General features: G+C 36.5%; 2 protein-coding genes across 2 annotated transcripts; one reads left to right on the forward strand and one right to left on the reverse strand.

Annotated features, from left to right (window-relative positions):
- Positions 1-191: 191 nt before the first annotated feature.
- Positions 192-11,924, forward strand: acad9 (acyl-CoA dehydrogenase family, member 9). Its single transcript, XM_058792132.1, has 18 exons — positions 192-632; positions 866-959; positions 1,373-1,474; positions 1,563-1,669; positions 2,320-2,420; positions 2,511-2,589; positions 2,671-2,845; positions 3,617-3,690; positions 3,776-3,851; positions 3,957-4,027; positions 4,108-4,227; positions 4,314-4,442; positions 6,581-6,660; positions 6,757-6,883; positions 7,171-7,248; positions 9,753-9,881; positions 10,534-10,606; positions 10,846-11,924. Exons 1-18 carry the CDS (start codon positions 468-470, stop codon positions 10,944-10,946), a joined length of 1,881 nt encoding a protein of 626 aa, XP_058648115.1. The 5' UTR covers positions 192-467; the 3' UTR covers positions 10,947-11,924.
- Positions 11,621-20,966, reverse strand: cfap92 (cilia and flagella associated protein 92 (putative)). The gene is made up of 12 exons (XM_058790981.1): positions 20,720-20,966; positions 20,341-20,546; positions 18,917-19,136; positions 18,321-18,458; positions 17,280-17,463; positions 15,858-16,107; positions 14,972-15,777; positions 14,670-14,864; positions 14,134-14,404; positions 13,905-14,054; positions 11,997-13,759; positions 11,621-11,758 (listed from the first exon to the last, which is right to left on the reverse strand). Exons 1-11 carry the CDS (start codon positions 20,964-20,966, stop codon positions 13,490-13,492), a joined length of 2,937 nt encoding a protein of 978 aa, XP_058646964.1. The 3' UTR covers positions 11,621-11,758; positions 11,997-13,489.
- Positions 20,967-21,280: the final 314 nt, after the last annotated feature.

Here is a 21,280-nt window from a genome sequence, read left to right on the forward strand (position 1 = left end):
GGATAAAATTTCTTATGCATGTGACCTATAGACAGGTGGTGAGAATGAGACTGTGCCCTTTTTGTCTGCGTCTGTCTGGCCTGCTGTAGGCTATAAATAGAGCAGCTTTGAGGGTTAAATCCTCATTGTCAACACTAACGGCGGCGTCGCTGCCCAAAGAAGGACTGGAAGGAAAGAGACCCGCTGAACTGCTCATTGCTGTTATTTCAGTAATATTTGAACCCAGGAATTCGCCTAAATCCGAGCAAGTACTGTGATGAAATCAGAGACCAGAGAGAATTGACAATCAATGTTTTCACTCTGCATTGAAATGAATAATTTGTGTAGTGCAGCTAAACACTGACATCTGCAGGGCTCGCAATGAACTGCACCCAAACGGACTCGTGTCGTCATCAATGTGAGACGAAAATGGGTGAAAGGTGTCTCAGTCAATTGCAGGGTGATTGAGGTGAGTATCTGCGTTGAAGATGAACCTGAACAAACTTATCGTTTTGTCAAGATCGGTCAAACTTGGGAGAAATGTGTTTGCTGCACGAGATTGTCTGCATCACTTTCAGTCGCGACGCTCCATTAGATCCAGTGCGAGGAGTTTGGCATATGCCAAAGATCTGTTCCTGGGCAAAGTAAACAAGGTAATGTCAACAAACTACAGAATAATTTGTTGCTTTATTGTGTGTACATAACTGACATACCTATTAAAACATGACACCACTCTAGCAAGGTCAAGGAGTCTTATTATCAATAATAGCGACGATAATGTTCATGATATTTATTGTTATTACAGTGGATGGTTTTCTTTTCGGTTAAATACTCTGGATAAGACTGCATTGTTACTGTACATTAAAATTATATATACATCTTTTAGGCTGAAGTCTTTCCCTACCCAGAAATCAGTAATGAAGAATTAGAGGAAATAAACCAACTTGTTCAGCCTGTGGAAAAGTTTTTCAATGAAGATGGTGGGTACAAAACAAGCATGTATTAATGAGTTTTTGTTTAATTATTGTGAGGTCTCTCTTCATATATTATGTCATGTATATGCGTATTATACTGGCTTGTATTCGTTTTGGAAAAATACACTTGTGATTTGCATTTTTCATGAAAAAAAGTATGTCAACAAGGTCATTTTAGTGCTTTAAATGTAGTTAATTCACAATTTATAATTAAAACTGATTTCTTAAATACTTTTGTGCTTTGGTGGAAGCAAGGGAATAAGTCAAACGTGTATATATGTGTGTGTGTGTAAATATATATATATATAAAATGTTATTTACTGATCTCAGCTTTTGCATATTCCTATATGTTTTTCATACAAATGATTGAATGACTGAGAAATGTATTTTTTTCTGTACTTGTGCAAATATCACCATAGTTGATTCCATGAAGATTGACCATGAGGCCGTAATTCCTCCTGAGACTTTAAATGGGCTGAAGGAACTGGGGCTGTTTGGGATCCAGATACCTGAAGAATATGGTGAGATTGACCTCTGACTTCATACATGGAACAATTTCTAATATACCGTCAGAGAGTATTCATCTTCTTGTTTGCCTGTTTCCTCCAGGCGGTCTGGGCCTCTCAAACACCATGTATGCCAGGTTAGGAGAGATCACGTCTTTAGATGGGGCTATTGCAGTCACACTTGCAGCACATCAAGCTATTGGCCTAAAGGTGAGCAAATGACTTCCTGTGTTGCATTATGGGTACTGTATTGAAGCAATAGTTCGCCCAAAAATGAAAATGTACTCACCATCAAGCCATCCAAAATGTAGGTTTTCATTGTAGAACAGATTTAGAGAAATTTAGCATTACGTCACCTCTACAGTGAATGGGTGCCATCAAAATGAGAGTCCAAACAGCTGATTAAAAACATCACAATAATCCAGCAATCAACACAACTCCAGTCTGTCAGTTAATGACTTGAGGCGGAAAGCTGTGTGTTTGTAAGAAACAAATTCATCATTAAGGCATTTAACTTTAATCTGTCACTTCTGACCAAAATACGGGTCCATAGCTATAACCCTCCAGTGAAAAAGTCCATCCTCTGTTTTCTTCTCGTCCCAAAATCCAAAAATTGTTTAGAACTGTTTTGCTTGTAAACAATGTTTGATCTGTGTAATTTTGTCATTACAAGCATGCAGATTTTCACTTCACAAGACAATAATTGATTGACTGGAGTCATGTGGATTATTGTTATGTCTTTATCAGGTGTTTGAACTTTCATTATGATGGCACCCATTTACTGCAGAGGAAATTTTTATTTGCTATTCCTGTAAGTTCTATGTTAATTGACAATTTCCATTACAATCTCTGCATTTTAGGGTATACTGATAGCTGGAAATGACGCTCAGAAAGCAAAATACCTGCCCAAACTAGCAACAGGAGAGAATGTTGCAGCTTTCTGCCTCACTGAACCTGGAAGGTACAACATTTAACCTAAGATTAAAAACCGATCCATTTTCGAATCTGCTTTGGTTATTGTTTTTTAATGACATGTCTTCTCACATGTTAGTGGCAGTGATGCTGCATCTATACAGACACGCGCCACACTGACAGAAGATGGCAAGCACTTCTTGCTCAATGGCACAAAGGTGACTGCCTCAATCAGGTCATTGTGTTTGGCTTTGTGAAATCTCTTTATTGGATAATTTTGATTATTGTTTGCTCTTAAGTTTTGGATTTCCAATGGTGGCTGGGCAGACATCATGACTGTGTTTGCCAGAACTGAAGTTGTTGACAAAGACGGTCAAAAGAAAGATAAGATCACAGCTTTCATTGTAGAGAGAGCGTTCGGTGGTGTCACCAGTGGCAAGCCTGAAGACAAACTGGGCATCAGAGGTTCAAACAGTAAGTTTAAACTTTCATCTACTTTCGTGCTTGACGCTAATGTTGAAATGTATTGGTGATTGAATTTTATTCCACCTCAAAGCTGGAGAAAAACATGGACATTTAAGCCACAGTTAAATATGTACTTTTTATTAGACTTTTATAACGTTTCAAATAAATGCTGTTATTTTGAACTGTCTGTTCATGAAATAATCCTGAAATCACGGTTTCCACAAGAATCTTAAACAAACGTTGTTTTCAAACGTTTTAATGAAAAATAAATGTTTCTTAAGCACCAAATCTGCATATTAGAATGATTTCTGAAGGGTCAAATGATATTAACATCACAGGAATAAATAACATTTTTAAATATGTTTAAAAAGTTATTTTAAATTGTGATAATATTTCACAATATTACTGTTGTTGTCGTTTTCTCAATCAAATAAATTCAGCCTTGGTGAGCAAAAGAGACGTCTTGCAATAACGTTAAAAAATCTTACCAGCCCCAAACTTTTAAATGTTAGTATATACTGTACATCAAACCAAGTGGCTTTTATTTCGAAGATGGAACAAATAGGCATTACTTAAAGTAAATGGTTAAAATGGTTTCAAATTTAAAAAACAACAATGTATTTATTGTTCAAAATGAAGTTGGTATTTGGACACTTTTTACATGCACATGCACATTTGTAAGTAAATGATAAAACTATTTAAAAAACCAATATATTTATTTTATTTGTTTTTTGTTGTTTGCGTGCACAATCATTGAATATTTGTACTTTCTTTCAATAGCCTGTGAGGTTACATTTGAAGACACCAAAGTGCCAATTGAGAATGTCATTGGTGAAGTTGGTGGTGGTTTTAAGGTGATCCAAGCACTTCACTGCACATTTGTAACACTATGATGACATGATGTTGCATCGACACGTGACATGTATGCGTCATCTTTAGGTCGCCATGAACATTCTGAATAATGGGCGCTTCAGCATGGGCAGCGCAGGTGCGGGGATGATCAAGAGGCTGATCGGTGAGAACACGATTCATTAAAAATCCACTATTATTACTCACATCCTTGTAAATGTAATCTATACATCTTTCAATTTAAATTAATCCACATGCTACTTCATTCCAGAGTTGACATCAGAATATGCATGCACAAGAAAACAATTCAACAGGAGCCTTTCTGAGTTTGGAATGATTCAGGTATGTTACATGTTATATTGAATGATTCTGTTTTTACTATTTGCTTAGTCAGCATATGGTTTTATTTTTCTTTGGCACAGGATAAGTTTGCTACCATGACCCTGAATGCGTTTGTGATGGAGAGCATGGCTTATCTCACTGCTGGAATGATGGACCGACCTGGAGTTCCAGACTGTTCTTTGGAGGCTGCTATGGTCAAGGTAAAGTAACCTGAAATCATCACTTGAACTTATTATAAATGAAAAACAACATGTTGAAGCATTGACCCTCAGTGCTGATTATACAGGTCTTCAGCTCTGAGGGCAGCTGGATCTGTGTGAGCGAAGCCCTGCAGGTTTTAGGAGGGCTGGGCTTCACCAAGAACTACCCCTACGAGCGCTACCTCAGGGACTGCCGCATCCTCCAAATATTTGAGGTACAGAGGAACATGATTACATTTCTTTTTTTTTCTTTTTTTTTAATTGGAAAAAGTCTCTTATGCTCACCAGGACTCCATATATTTAATCAAATAAAGTAAAAAATAACCATATTGTGAAACTTTTTACATTCTAAATAACTAAATAAATGTAAATCTCAGTGTCACACTATCCTTTAGAAATTATTCTGATATGATGATTTGCTGCTCAACATTTCTTATTATCAATCTTAATATTTTGATAATTCATTTTTTCAAGATTCTTTGAAAAGGAAGCTCAAAAGAACATTTATTTGAAATAGAAATATTTTGTCACATTATTAAAGGCTCTACTGTTATTTTTGATTAATTTTATGCATCCTTGCAGAATAAAAATAAAATGTAGTTTAAAAAAAAAATCTCATAGACACCAGACTTTTGAACAATAATGTACTTAATTTCATTTGTGTAATGAAACAATAATTTAACGAACAAAAAAAAAACAACAAAAAAAAAAAAATATATATATATATATATATATATATATATATATATATATATATATATATATATATATATATATATATATATATACAGTGCCTTGCAAAAGTAATTTAACTTAAAAAGTAACTTAATTTTTCCCCCTTATGTTAAACTGCTTTAAATTACTTTTTTTTCCCATACATCATATTGACAAAGTAAAAACAGAATTGTCCCAACTTTGTAAATTTATTAAAAATAAAAACTGAAATAAGTACATTGCATAAGTATTCATACCATTAACTAAAAATTTAGCTGAAGCACCTTTACAGCCTCAAGTCTTTATTTTTATTGTGTTTTTTTTTTTATGTGACAAGCTTTGAACATCAGCATTTGGCAATTTTCTGCCATTCTTCACCTCTCAAGCTCTGTCAGGTTGGATGGGGGCAGACACACATTTTCTGGTTTCTTCTGCCCAGTCTGAGGTTCTGAATGCTCTAGACTGGGTTTTCATTAAGGCTATCTCTATATTTTGGTGCATTGAGCTTTTCTTCTACTCTGATGAGTCCCTCAGTCCCTGCCGCTGAAAAACAGCCCCACAGCATGAGACTGCTACATTTTGAATGGTACTCTGCAGGTGATGAGCAATGCCTGGTTTCCTTCAAACATGATGCTTGGTATTAAGGTTCATCAGACCAGAGAATCTTGTTTCTCAGTCTGAGGGTCCTTTAGGTGCTTTTTTGCAAATTCCAAGTGTGTTTTCATGTGTCTTCACTGAGGAGAGGATTGAGTTTGGCCACACCACCATAAAGCCCAGATCGGTGGAGTCTTGCAGTGATGTTTGTCCTTCTGTAGATTTCTCCTATCTCCACATATGATCATGGAGCGTAACTAGAGTGACCATCAGGTTCTTGGTCATCACTCTAACCAAGGCCCTTCTCCATTAATTGCTCAGTTTGGCCAGGAGGCCAGCTCTAGGAAGAGTCCTGGTTGTTTCAAACTTCTTCCATTAAGGGTAACAGAGACTACATGCTTCTGTGACCCTTCAATGAAGCAGAATTTTTTTTTTTCTGAACTCTTTCATAGATGTGTGGTTTGGCGTAAACCTGTTTCTGAGCTCTACAGGCAGTTTTTTTGACCAAAGGGCTTGGTTTTTGCTTTGATATGCATTATGAGCTGTTAGACCTTTTATTAAGATGTGTGTGTGCCTTTCCAAATCATACCCATTCTATTGAATTTGCCACAGGTTAACTTCACTCGAAGTGTAGTAACATCTACAAGTATTATGAATGCTCCTGAGCTAAATTTCAACTGTCCCAGATAAGGGTATGAATACTTATGCAATGGAATCATTTACGTGTTTTATTTTTAATAAATTTGCAGTTTTTTGCTTTATTATTATGGTGTATGGAGTGTAGATTGATGTGGAAAAAAAGTAATTTAAAGCAGTTTTACATAAAACGTGAAAAAAAAAGAAAAAATATGAAGGTGTATGAATACTTTTGCAAGTGTGTATATATATATATATATATGCATATATACATATGCACACACACACTTTTTTTCATATTCTTTTTACCACCAGGGGGCATGTTGTCACATATGTAAGGCTCCAGAATGAACATGCAAAAACAATTGAATGTATTATATAATGTGCTTTTTTTCTTTCCTGCTTTTAGGGCACTAATGAGATTTTGAGGATGTACATTGCACTTACTGGAATGCAGTATGCCGGCAAAATACTAACAGGAAAAATAAAGTATGTGAGAAATATAAAAAACGTCTTTTGATAATTAGTTTATATTCAAAAGTAACATAACTGCATGGTTTGACATATGACATCCTCTTCTCACAGGGAGCTGAAGAAGGGAAATGTGGGGGTGGTGTTTGAGATTCTGGGAAAGAAATTGAAGGACTCGGTGGTGAGGACGGTGGACTTTGGACTGACCGGCAAAGATGGCGTTGTGCACCCCAGTCTGACGGTACAGAACCAGTGCTGCTTGTGCTCTATATAGATGTAATCTGTCATAATATAGCGTAAAATGACACCAGTGCTCATAAACTGATTGTACGTCATGGTAATAACAGCAGCGCAGGGATGTCCAGTAAAAGCCCTGTCACCCTCACATCTGATCTCGCCTAGTTCTCCTGCCAGTCACATTTCATCAGGCGGAATCCTTCCTTCTGATCTCTCCTTTTAACCCGTGTGGTCGGGTAATTGAGCCCAGCTCGTTTTCAGAGGAGTGATGATGTCATCTTTCTCCCACAGGAGAGCGCCAAAATGTTTGAGCAGAACGCTGCACACTTCGGCTCCACTGTGGAAAGCTTACTGTACCGATATGGAAAGGTAAAACTGTTTGATTTATTATGTATTGCATTATTTAGAAACTTTTGAAGCTGTTTTCATTTTTAATAAATGAAATCATTAGAATTTTTCAGATTTTTTTTTATGTACTTATTTTTACTGTATGATATATAATGTCTTGACAAAGCAAAACTCTTTCTTTATACATAAAAACAGATATTTATAGTAAGCTAAGCCTCATAGTCACCATTCCCATCAATCTCATTTTCCTCACCATCAGTTTTTAATCCGAGTTTGTGCACATTCCTCGGATGCTGCCAGAAAATGAAAAATTACCATTGGTTTAACACAGACGTGTGTTTTTTTTTTCTTTTTTTTTTTTTTCTTGTAACGCACAAGGTAATTAGCGTGGGCTGTTAGCGCTGCTGGGACCTTGTCTCTGGTCCCTTCTTTCCTGTTGGGTTGAGGTAATGTTCATGTATAACACAGCTGGCCTCACTCTCTCTTTTCTGAATGGACGTCTGTGTGGCCGTGCTATTGTAATCAGACTGCAGTCACAAGAGAGCAGCCTGGAAGTGCTTCAGATATCCACACTGTTTTTCCTGTTCCATCTTCATTCATTCTCATCTGCAGGAAACGTTTAAAGGAATAAATCCCACTGCTGCAGTGTTTTTGCCTTCATGCTGTGTGAAATGCGAACTGTAGAGAGGCAGACACAGGATGTGTTTGTCTCTTAATGGGTATAACCATTAGGACTGTGTTGATTTGTCCTACTTTGAGTGACCTAGATCAACTGAAACATCTTGAAATATAATATAGAGGCAGAGTGTTTAATTCTAGATACATATGTGCTTACATGATTATCAGTACAATTTCTAAACAAAATTGTTTCATATCATCAAAACTATGAAGTAACACAAACGAAACCAACAGAATTATGTTGTGACCAGAACTTTTTAAGCAAATCTAAACTGATTTTGTTTTAATTTAAGTGTTAGATTTTTGTAAATAAATAAAAAAAGACATTTATCTACAATGCCAATTCCAAGCATAAACAAGTTAAGTGTGCCCAAACTTTTAACATACTCCAGTAATGTTCAAAAGTTTGGGGTCAGATTTATTTATTTATTTAGAAATTAATACAACCCGAATTCCGGAGATGTTGGGAAGTTTTTTAAATTTGAATAAAATGAAAACTGAAAGTCTTTCAAATCACTTGAGCCAATATTTTATTCACAATAGAACATAGATAACGTAACAAATGTTTGAACATTTAAATTTTACACTTTTATCCACTAAATGAAAATTTGATGCCTGCTACAGTGAAAAGAAAGGGTTCTATGGTCAGAATAGTCCAAATTTGACATTCTTATTGGAAATCACGGACGCCGTGTCCTCCAGGCTAAAGAGGAGGGAGACCTTCCAGCGTGTTATCAGCGTTCAGTTCAAAAGCCAGCATCTCTGATGGTATGGGGGTGCATAAGTGCATACGGTATGGGTAGCTTGCATGTTTTGGAAGGGACTATGAATGCTGAAAGGTATATAAAGGTTTTAGAGCAACATATGCTCCCCTCCAGACGTCTATTTCAGGGAAGGCCTTGTGTATTTCAGCAGGAATATGCAAAACCACATACTGCAGCTATTACAACAGCATGGCTTCGTAGTAGAAGAGTCCGGGTGCTGAATTGGCCTGCCTGCAGTCCAGATCTTTCACCTATAGAGAACATTTGGCACATCATTAAACGAAAAATACATCAAAGACGACCACAAACTCTTCAGCAGCTAAAAACCTATATCAGGCAACAATGAGACCAAATTCCAACACCGAAACTCATAACCTCAATGCCCAGATTTTTCAAACTGTTTTGAAAAGAAGAGGAGATGCTACACCATGGTAAACATGCCCCGTCCCAACTATTTTGAGACCTGTAGCAGGCATCAAATTTAAAATGAGCTCATTTTGTGCATAAAATTGTAAGATTTCTGTTTAAACATTTGTTATGTTATCTATGTTCTATTGTGAATAAAATACTGGCTCATGTGATTTGAAATTCTTTTAGTTTTCATTTTATTCAAATTTAAAAAAACATCCCAACATTACTGTGACTTTTGATCAATATAAAACACCCTTGCTTAAAAGTTCCAGAAAAGACATTTATATAATGTTACAAAAAAATATTTCAAATAAATGCTGTTCTTTTGAACTTTCTATTCATCAAAGAATCCTGAAAAAACGCATAATTTCCACATAATTAAGCAGCGCAACTGTTTTCAACATTGATAATAAGAAATGTTTCTTGAGCACTCAATCAGCATATTGGAATGAAGTCTGAAGCATTATTTTAGACTGAAGACTGGAGTAACGATGCTGAAAATTCTAACTTTTGAATGGTAGTGTCCATAGATTGCAAACAAAAATCTAAACTTTATGAAATTTTTGCATAAACTTTATTGATTCTTATATAAAGCATTTTTTCAACAAAAACCTAATATTACAGTTTCACTTGTGCATCTTACAGTTTTATCTGTAACTTCATCTGTTTCAGACAATTGTCGAGGAGCAGCTTGTGCTGAAGAAAGTTGCAGATGTATTAATTAACCTCTACGCCATGACAGCCGTCCTGTCCCGCAGCAGTCGCTCCATCAGCATCGGCCTGCGCAACCATGACCATGAGGTAACAGACGCTTAAACCTTCCACCCTGAAGTCACATGGTCAGTTTCAAAGCAAGCCATGTTAAAGGAGCACATTACCTCGAAGCAATTCTCAGTTCTGAGCCTCAAGACTTCAGCCTTTTGTTCAATGTTCAGTCAGAGCATTTTAATGAAGCATGCATTGTTGAACAAGTACAGATTAGGGCAGAAAAAAAGAAACGGCTCATTTACTTGACCTGTTTAGAGGACTAAACTTGAAAGGAATGTGGATGTTGCAGTGTGACAAATAATGCATTTCTTCTCACAAGTGGATTGGTCCCGGGAGGCGTTTCAATAAGCTGAATTTTAATTCATAGCAGCAGAGCTGTTTTGATTTTGCATGAGAGAAACAATTGACGGAAACAGTTTAATGACTTGTCATGCTGTGACTGCGCTGCTTGCTTGCATATTGGCTTTATCCCAGTTTTTTGCAAGGTTTTACATGCTTTTAAACATACATTTCATAATTCCATGTCATTTTTTTCTGTCTATTCTACTTTTGTTGCATTGCTCTTAGGTCAAAGAGTGTAAAATAATTTAGCCAACAAAAACCTCATAATCGAGGAAATTTGCTTGCTCGTTAATTTTGAAATCGTTAATGTAAACAGCCTTGTTAAATCTTCACTGGGTTTCAGGTGCTGCTCACCAACACTTTCTGCAAGGATGCTCATTTCAAGAACAACTACTTGTTGACTCAGCTTCAAAAAAGTGAGTAAAACGCACAGCTATAATTAATACCAGCCCTTCTCGTTTTATTGCATAGCAAGACAAAGCACTTGCACATGTTGTAGAATTTCCTCCACAACCTTACAAACCATAAGTCAGTCGCTAACACTTGAATGCGCTCTTCATACTGTTCCAATTACCGTCTGCCTAATAACTCCAGTCAATGCAATGCATTAGATCAGAGTGTTCACTGAATGGATTGGGGTTTGTGATCTCTCCAGATTCCCCGGAGAACAACGATGCCAACATAAAGAAGATCGCCCAGGACGTCTTAGCTAAGAGGGCGTATATCTGCTCACATCCTCTGGACAGAACCTTCTGAGATGGCTCTTGTTGTCCGAAAGGTTTCCCACAACCTTGTGTCTCAGTTTAACCCAACAAAAATTAGAGGATCTGCTACGATTATTTAATTAAATATACTTATGTTTCTCACAATATGCAGTCTTGATTGAGCCTCACTCTCCAATGTTTTAGTTCTTTTTATATCAGTTTTCTAGTGCCACCTAAGTGCATCTTAATATTGGTTGAATGACATAAAATCCAAGTCATTACAAAACAATACCTTTAATGCACATGTAAGGTGATGTCTTTGTTGGTTCTCATCTCTGTGATGTTTCTGCTGTGTTTGAAGTGGGCAGTTATCATGGGTGTCTTTGGTGCTTCAGCAGGCTTCTGACAGGAGTGTTTGCGTTTCTCTTCATCTGTGAGCGTTAAAACACTACGCTTGTGCAGAAAGGAATGTGGCCTCCAGTAATCTCTGTTAAAAAATCTGAACGTTACTGACAGAGCAGTTTAAAACTAGATTAAAAAAAAATAAAAAAAATTCTCATTTCTGCACGCCAGAAGTGCTTCCAGTGTTTGTTTCGAGAATTTATATAAGTAGTGTGAATGGTTCACACTTCTTTCCGAGTTGTGGTGCAGAAACTTAGCCTGTTATTAATTATTAAACCGTACAAGGATTATGTCTAACCTGAAGTGGAATTTGCTGTACTGGGACGAGTATCTTGGAATTGTGTTTTTGTCCCAGCTCAGGCTGTGGTTCTGAAAAGGTCCAGGAGCAAATGGAATATTGGCCTCCCTCTCTGCTGAGCCGGTCTTTTCAGAAGGCTGGACCACAGAAATAATGGGAATGGGCTGAGGGGGGGTGGGAAACAGGGATTAGATCTAGAATAGCAAACCTAAACGTTTTAAAGAAAAGTATGTTTGTTGGAGATCTCTCTGTTAGGAGACATAACGGTCTGTCCATGTGATTTCTAAAAATGTTAATCTAACAATAAATCTGATATAATTTTCAAAATGATATTTGACTGTCATACATATTTTTATGTTCTGTTTATGTTACGTTTTAGGAAATCATTTAGCTTTTTATTACTTTTAAAGCCATTCCTGGCCTCTTCAGAGAATATTTCATGGGCTTGTCCTTCAGTATGTCTTGTAGTTTATCCAGACCAGCTCTCCTCATGTGACATTTGAATTCGGGAACTCTTCCACTTCCTATAGAGGTCTCATCGAGCAACATCTTCCTCTTCGACCTGTTGTACTGAGCATGTGAAGCCTGAAGCTGCTCCTCATGGAGAGCCTCTCCTAAACAAAATACAAGGTAAATTGAGTCCAGTTTCGTACAAACAAATCTGGCACTGAATCGACTGTACTGAAAATGACATTAGAGGACTTCAAAATTGATATTATAATAGACCGTATTACTGTTGAAGGGTTCTTTATTTTGCTAAATTGATTTTTTTTATTTGAAAGCATTCTCATGTGCAGGTACATAATATCTGCCTACCGTACAGTTACACAGGAAAACAATAGAAAAGCAGCAGTGAAATGCAAAAACACCCCTAACTGACTTTTCCCTTAGTGGAAGATTTAAGGTAATATACAGGTAAAATTATACGAATATTACAAATTAAATCACCATTTTGTGTATATATGTAACTATATAATAATAATAATAATAATGTATGATTTGTTCATCTTAAAGGGGTCATGAACTGAGAAATCAAAATTCCCTTGATCTTTTGATATACAAAAGGTTGTTGTGCTATAAAAACATTCTGTAAGTTTCAGAACTCAAAACGTTCTCGATAGTCTAAAAACTTACAAGTATATATATTGAAGCCAATCTGCCAAAATGACAGCTTGTGGAATGTGCCACTTTGATATAATAGTGTGGCTAAACCCCGCCTCCGCAGAAGACCACTTCTGAGTCTACAATACGCCACGCCTATTCAAACAGTGTTTCGATGAGGGGGTCAAAACAGCACAGAAAATAGCCTATTATTTCTAAATTATGATGTTTTTTGATGTAAAAATAGCATTATAAGTGGACCTCAGAGAACAGTACAAAATAAAAAACAAAGGCAGTTCATGACCCCTTTAAGAAAATGTTACCAGCCAAATGGATGCTCAGCGGGAGTTCTGGTCCAAACTCTAATGGGGCTTGGAGTAAAGTTCAAAATCCTGTCTGTGGATCCATGGCAGCCTGAATCTGGAAAGTGTTGGCTTCAATTTGTTCCCGTGTAGAATGTTTTCTCTCCAAGGCTGTGAAAAAAAAAGAAAGAAAAAAAACATTAAACCCATGTTTAAAAGAGATGGTTACAACAAATTAATGCTTTTGGAAAAACATAAATATACATGTTCAGTTGCTCAAATAGGACAAACTGCTAATGATAACATCAATCTGTCATCTGTAAGGTTCACATTTTTGTGTGCTATGCTCATTTTCAGTAGGGAACAATAAGTTAGAGAGTCTGAAAGGCTGATAAATCAATTTCAGGCAAGCACATGCTTCTAGATAACGTTTTGTGTCCCATGAGTCAATCAGCATTAGCCCTGTCACCGTACTTGCAACTAAATACAGTCTTAAGCTCTGGGGATCTGTAAAGAAGTGGGCAAGGTAGGTAAACATCGGTAAAACTCTATCTTCTTGCTTAAGCTCTTAGGAATGTCCATAAAGTTGACATTACACTGAGAGAGAAACATGACACAGATGGGGGTAACAGCGGTATGGCATAACCTCAACAGCACCTTTCTCAGCTCCTCTGTCCGAGCATCGTCTGGCCGCTTCGGGTGCTGGTTAGATTCAATACTGCTCTTAAAACCTGGATAAGAGAAGCGAATGCAAGTGGAGTCCTATAAAGATAATAAATAGTCACATTTTACTTTAAGTTTGACATGGTAATATAATCTCAAAAAGACCCAGGAGCCTGCCTAAGCACATCACAGTCAACTGTTTTCATAGTTTTCAAGCTTACAAAGTAAATAAAATTATGCCAACCTTCAAAAATTCTCTGTAGAGTAGAGTAGGGGAATTCATTGTTTGAACATTGTGGTAATTGATGGTCTGACCATTAGTAATATTATCCGAAAACGCATTAGGCTTTGACTTTTGTAAATCGCTCGCCCTGTGGATGTCTTCAATATTTGCCTGAAATTTAAAAAAAATGCATTCAATTAAGTGTTAACTCAATTTCCCCACTTTGTTAAACGTATGAATCATTCATTACCTGGATAAAGTCCTTCACATTATTATCCTCATTCCATTTCCATTGGAAGTATTCTCTGTTGAAGTTGTCTAGAGGTGTGCGAGTTCTCTTTCTGATGTTATGATGATCAGGTATATCCTGAGATTGCTGTGTCTCTGTTGCCAACCATAGCTCTCCTCTGCTGAGATCTGATCCAAACTCCTTGCTTAAGCTTAGAATCATGCCGGCTGATGGGAACAGGTCGTGGTGCACTACTTCTTGAAGCTTCTTTGCTTTGCAGATGTGGCTTATACTAAAAAGTTAATAGGAAACATTTAAACTTTCTTGAATATCTGTGTTTCACAGTGTTAGTTCCTCTAGGTTTAGCAAATAATACGTTTTTTGTGAAGTATAATCCATCCAATTACACCTGGTACTTGTTACCATTTTGAAACTGTAGTCAAACATTAATACTATCCTAAACAAATCAATGTGCTTGAGAAAGCCAAGAAAGAAGGACCATTCTAGAAATTATAAGGCAAAAAGGAGCTGCTCTTTGAGTGTAATTGCAGTTTTACCATTTCAAGGCCTCAAGACAGGCATGAGGAACTGTATTTCTGAGAAACACCAGAGGCTCCATCAAAATGGTCTCAAGTGGCTTTACAAGGCAAACGGGACTCAGATCCATGTCAAGTATGTCATACAGTCGCTCTGAGAAACTCAAGTCTGAGTTATACAGCGCAGTCACCTGTTCCTCCTCATCACCATTCAACCTGGAAAGGATCAGATCAGTCTGTATGATCTTCAGGAATTTTTGCTTTGCTGCATTTTGGTAAATGTTGTGCACATGTGGGAGCATTTTAAATGATGACTTTCTTACTTTATAGGCACTGCAGTCCACAGTCTTTTGACTGCTTGATCCTTCAATCCTTCCAGAACAAAAAGGTGTAGAGCCTTATCCATCATATGAAATCCAGTGAGAACATTCAGCCTTTTGTTCTCTCTGTCTTTGCTTATTTTATGACCAGACAGGAGCCTTTGAATTGTTTCCTCTGGATAATGCTGTAGTTGGAAGGCATCTGCATTGATTTGTAGAATTTCTGATGTCAGTTTGGCTAAGACATGTGTATTGTTATACTTGAAGACATAAATGACGCGACCAAAGGGGCAATCTCTATCACTGTTGCGATCTTCACATTGAAGGGTATGTGCTATCTCCACCTGGACTTTCAGTTGGGCGTCAGCTTCAAGATAATGACCCACTGGCATTGCAATATCTGAGGAAACCTCAGAAGAACTCCTTATGGGCAATTTCAGCTTCAAATATCTGCGTCCTCGAAGAAGATCTGAGAGATCTAGTTTTGCTATGCCATATGGATCATGAAGTTCAGTACCTGCTTTTAATGCATTACGCGCAACCCATAAATCTTCTTTGGCATCACTGGGGTCAGTCCCAAATATAGCTGGTGTACCGGAGGGTTTTTCCTTTTTTCTATCCCGATCATGGACTTCGATCTTCATGGGTGGACCGTTAAGAAACTCAAACAGCTTTCCAGGGCTCAGCAGACCAGTAAAAATCACATTCACATCCTTGAAGTAGATGTTAGCGTTGTGAACATGGCCTTTGGTTCTGTAAACAGGCATGTTGCAGAACTTGTACTGACAGTAGACAGGATGACATTTTGCCTATTGAAAGATGAATGTGATAATGTGTTTTAATATGTTCTTATTGAATAATCAAATTAATAATTTCTGAAATAGCATACCTTAAGTACATGGAAAGGAATGGGAGATGATGGCAGAGAGGAAGCCGATAAAACTGTGATGACTAGTGGATTGAGTTCAGCTTTTAGCTGCTCGGATATAAGTGGCTTATCAAGAGTGATATTCCACAATCCCTCTTGTACTCCTCCGGAACAGCATCCCAGGCAGTCAGAGAGCATCATACTCCCTAACATAAAGACAGTACATGCCAGCCAGGTAGCTGATGTTTGAAAAATATATATCATACGCTGCCTTTCAAAAGTTTGGGATTGCTAAGATGTTTCTTACCAAAGTCTCATATGCTCACCAAGGCTGCATTTATTTGATCAAAGATACAGCAAAACAGTAGTATTGGGAACCTTTTTATCAATATGTATATGATAGATATATCCTTTTAATTCTTTCTCTTTATCTTATTTTTAATATATTTCTGTCATAAATGTCATATGTCATCTGTCATAAATGGTACACACTTTATATTTGCACTTGCCCTTCTCTGCACATATGTAATATTTTGCACTGTTTACATTTGTAATCTGTACAATCTGTTTAAAATTTTTCTCTCTTTTTTTTTTTTGTATGTGTGTGCATGCACTCTTCAGAATGAAAGACTAAAATTTTGTTGTACAGTTGGACAATGATAATAAAGGTATACATTCATTCATTTTTGCGATTTAAAAGAATTCTTTTTTTATTTCACTGTATTTTCAAATGTAATTTATTCTTGTGAAATAGAAAACTTTTGTAACATTATAAATGTATTTACTGTATTTTGATCAGTTTAATGCATCTCATCTGAGTGAAAGTAAGCAAAACCCTTCGAATGGTATATATGTCATAATCTAACTATGGGAGTACCCTTCACTCCCATATCATTCCACATAGCCATTATAATAATAAAAAGCATATGAGATTTCGGTCCTTAATGGATCATATTTTGGCAAAATAATAACAGGATTGGGTAATGGCCTCCATCCTCCATCCAACCCTGCAATGAAAGGAGCTATACATGATTTGTCTGGCTCGGCTTTATGGGAACGAGTCTAAAATATTTCCCAAGCGAAGGCTTTGTTCAGGAGCTCCCGCTGGGGTTCTGGATGAGACACATCAAAAGCTAAAGAAGCAGTCGGTCGGCTTTGGTTGGTGCCATTCCACAGCCAATTAGAAGCTAAGTAGGGAAGCCCCTGCAGGGAAGCCCCTTACTCAAATCCACCCCACAGCGCTCAGGAATAAGGGAAACAGCCCCTAAATGGCAAGCTGCCTCGCAAAAGTCATGTTCGTGATGGATTATATAAACACAACATTCAGTTACAGGAAACGTGTATAAGAGCCATAAGAGTGAGTGAATACAACAGCTGTCGGCTACTAATGAGTGTTTTAGAAGCATAAAATTCAGAAAATTATTTTTATGCTCCAAAAGCTACCATAAGGCTGCTAGCAAAAAATTACCTGCAAAGAGAGGAGTGAAACTGAGTTCCAGTGAGGCGACCTCCTTTTCCTGTTTGACCTCCGTGTGTTCTGCAGTATCCTGGGTGGGTTTCTGGAACAGTGTCTTCTTAGTGGGTGATGTTTGGCTCTTTTCTATTGTTAAACCACTCTTACTAGGAGCTAAATTGAAATAGACAAGTAGGGTGCCCAATGACTTGCTACTTCAAGAATCATAATGATAAAATTGTGATGAGAATATTTCATCATGTGTATATAGATGTATCAAGTCAGTATTAATTCATCAATTCTTTAATAGTAGATTTACACTACCATTCAAAAGTTTAGGGTCAGTAAGATTTTTTTTTAAAGAAATTAATGCTTTTTTTTTCAGCAAGGATACATACAATTGATCTAAAGTGACATTAAAGGCATTTGATATGTTACAAAATATTAATAATTCAAATATAGTTTTTGCACTTGTCTTGGCATTCACTGTGGACAGCAAAGAAAGAATTTCAGTGTAGAGGGAAACGTGTTTTCTTCACTGTGCACATGACAATAAACGCTTTGAATCTTGAATAAATTCTGTTCATTGATTTATCAAAGAATCCTGAAAACAAGCAGCAGAACTGTTTTCAATATTGATCATAAGAAATGACAAATGGTGGCTGAAAGTTCCGATTTGCATCACATCAATAAATTTAAAAGTTAATTTAAATTGTAATTATATTTCACACTATTACTGTTTAACTGTTTTTGATCAAATAAATGCAGCCTTGGTGAGCATAAATGACTTATTTCAAAAATGTATCAACCCCAATTTTTTTAATTGAACTGTACTAACAAATGGTTAAAGTGTTTCAGCTAGAGGACTTGAATTCAGCTGATGGTTTTTAAACATTATGTATTTCTTTCATTATAAGGATACTTTGTTATAATTAGTATGACCACATATACAATCAAACCTATTCATGTTGTTATAAAACATAATCACCATCATAAATCTTTTATTAGCATACAGTATAAGCATGTTGTACCTGTGGCACAGCGAAGCTCCAAATGCTTCCTATAGTCTGATGATACTAGATCTTTGTGGTTTTTCATAGATGTTCTTATTTTTATGTTCTCCTTCTCATAGACAGCTCTCATCTCACAAACCATCTTCCTGATGCCACCTTTGAAGACAATTAGTGAGAACTTTGATGATTTTAAATCACTAAGGGAATTCTTATTCAAGAATGATAACTAGAAATGCAGCATGTTTGCATTGTACTGTGCTACTTGCGTATAATATTCTCCATTCTCACAGCACTGTAACAGAAGTGAGGACGTAAGTGCCAGATCTGACCATCTCATAATTACCTGTCGTAGTGAACTGAGATTCACACTCATTTTCCTGCTTATACTGTGATACAAATTACTGTCTTTAAATCAGTTACAACACACTATGACTAGCCCTCTCATGAAGTAATTGGGTAAGTTAAATATTCTTTCATTTTTCATCTATCCTAGACATATTTCACTTTAGTCATTAAACTCTGCGGTGTCTAAACTCTTGATCTTGCTTAAAGATACCAACATTACAATGAAGGAAAATAGGAAGCACAATCAATAAAACGGGGGTAGGTCATACCCATTTGTTCTGGATCCTCTCCGGTCCTCTCCTGTGGCAGTCTGAAGGCTTTGGGTCTGTCATTCCTGGCTTTGAAAGACACCTTGTCTTTGCTGTCCCATACTCTCACAGTGATCTTATGGGAGGCCAATTTAATCAGGAGCTCTTTGGTGACGTTGAGTTTTAAAGTCTGAGACCAACTCACCCACAACTGGTTTCCTTCTCGCCAAGGCTTCAGCACCTTGTCAGAACACAGAGCACATGATTTCATTATTATAACCAGTCTTAAGTGTCAATTTTTAATGAACTTAAGCTTATTCTGAATAAATAAGCTTTCCATTGATGTATGGTTTGTTAGGATCGGACAATACTTGGTCGAGATACAACTACTTGAAAATCTGGAATCTGAGGGTGCCAAAAAATCTAAATATTGAGAAAATCGCCTTTAAAGTTGTTCAAATGAATTTTTAGCAATGCATATTACTAATCAAAAACGACGTTTTGATATATTTACAGTAGTAAATTTACAAAATATCTTCATGGAATATGATCTTTACTTAATATTCTAATGATTTTTGGCATAAAAGAAAAATCAATAATTTTGACCCATACAGTGTATTTTTGGCTATTGCTACAAATATACCCCAGCGACTTAAGACTGGTTTTGTGGTCCAGGGTCACATATAGTAATTTATTCTGAAAGACAACAACAGAATTACACTATTGTTAAAAGTTTAGGGTAAGTATGATTTTATGTTTATTTAACGAAAATGAATGCTTTTTATTCAGCAAGAACACATTAAATTGACAGTAACACATAAAAGTGACAATAGAGGTTTGTATTGTTGCAAGCAATTTGTATTTAAAATAAATGTTGTTCTTTTGAACTTTCTATTCATCAAAGAATCCTGAAAAAAAAAGTTTCCACAAAAATACTGAGCAGCACAACTGTTTTCAACATTGATGATAATAAGAAATGTTTCTTGAGCAGCAAATCAGCATATTAGAATGATTTATGAAGGATCATGTGATTCTGAAGAATGGAGTAATTTTAAACAGTAATAATATTTAATATAACATTACTGATTTTTTTGATCAAATATTTTGATTTAAAGAAATGCAGCCTTGGCGAGCCTATTGCATACACAATTCATTTACTGTCACTAGAAAAAAAAAATACACATGCAAGTGGTAGACAAAAGGTGTTCGCCCCTAAACAGCAAGGTGCACAATAGAAGTCCAAAGAGGCCATTAACTGAAACTCTAAACCAGCTTTCTTTGGGTCAGTGGAGCATATCCTTGTGCATAATTTATTAACATACACTAACAACACCAATAACTGTTTGTTTATCAGGTCAAAGTAGTAGTATTATTCTACATATAAATAATTGATCGTTTACAAGCTCTTGCTTAGAATTAACCCCTAATTAATTCCAATAGTTTACCTTAGTTTCATTCGCCATGTAAAGTTTAGCTGCCAAGCCGAACATCACAAGATCCACTCTGGTTGGTGCAGGGTCATCAGGCAGCATGTTGTACTCAATGCAATAATAGCCCTGGGCTCTGGGGGCCTCCACTACCTCACTGGATGCATCTTTCTTTGTCTCTTTTCTTCTTTTCTCAGAATTAGTGAGATGCTCCTCATGCTCTGCTTGATTTAAGAAAATAAAGAATAATGCTAAAAAAATATGTATAAGACAGTTTTGGCAAAACAATGCGAATTTATTGCTTCTGCTGGTGTCAAGAAAAAATATTTAAAATGCAACATCGGATTGCATATATAGATATGAAACACTGTGCATTGAAACAATACTACCACCATACCTTTCAAGATAGCTAATGCAATGCTGACTCTACAGGTGACAATGTAGCTGGAGTCTGTTGTAAATGTTGTTATGGTTTGTTCATCTTCAGGACTGGATTCTGGCATCTCCATATATGGATCTTTACTTTTGTCAGCATCAGATTCAAGGTATGTGCGTTGTGTGGAGTTTGAATACAATTCTTTGAGAATCTTCTCGTATTCATCACTTCTCTCTATACCAGGTGATGCTAAGTCAGTGCATTCCATTGTCAACTAGAAATTCTGGATAAGGAGATACAGGACGGTCACAAAAAAAGTAGGCTACTATCTATGATGATACTGTATGTGATAGCACAATACAAAAAGAACAACATACAAAAAAATTTTTGTATAATTATTTAAACATTATGTTGAATAAGCATTATTATTTGATCAAGTTCATCAGAAAACTTACCATAACTGAAAGCGGTTTTCCAGCCTTTCTCCTCAGCGCTACTTTTATGTTTTAATTGATTGCATGAGCATTGGAGAACTTTGTAACGTTGGCTTTTGTAATATGGAATGCTTTGCGTCGCCTTGAC

The sequence above is a fragment of the Onychostoma macrolepis genome, chromosome 11 (genome assembly GCF_012432095.1).
Source record: "Onychostoma macrolepis isolate SWU-2019 chromosome 11, ASM1243209v1, whole genome shotgun sequence".
NCBI classification, from domain to species: Eukaryota; Metazoa; Chordata; class Actinopteri; order Cypriniformes; family Cyprinidae; genus Onychostoma; species Onychostoma macrolepis.

Excerpts from the sequence above, each read along its gene's own strand:
- acad9 (XM_058792132.1), top strand. The coding sequence starts at position 468 with ATGAACCTGAACAAACTTATCGTTTTGTCAAGATCGGTCAAACTTGGG. Across the intron at positions 1,475-1,562 it reads CCAGATACCTGAAGAATATG|GCGGTCTGGGCCTCTCAAAC; the intron begins GTGAGATTGACC and ends TGTTTCCTCCAG. Across the intron at positions 2,590-2,670 it reads TCTTGCTCAATGGCACAAAG|TTTTGGATTTCCAATGGTGG; the intron begins GTGACTGCCTCA and ends TTTGCTCTTAAG.
- cfap92 (XM_058790981.1), bottom strand. The coding sequence starts at position 20,966 with ATGGAATGCACTGACTTAGCATCACCTGGTATAGAGAGAAGTGATGAA. Across the intron at positions 18,459-18,916 it reads AGAGGATCCAGAACAAATGG|GTGGCATCAGGAAGATGGTT; the intron begins GTATGACCTACC and ends TTGTCTTCAAAG. Across the intron at positions 13,760-13,904 it reads TCTACAGAGAATTTTTGAAG|GACTCCACTTGCATTCGCTT; the intron begins GTTGGCATAATT and ends TTATCTTTATAG.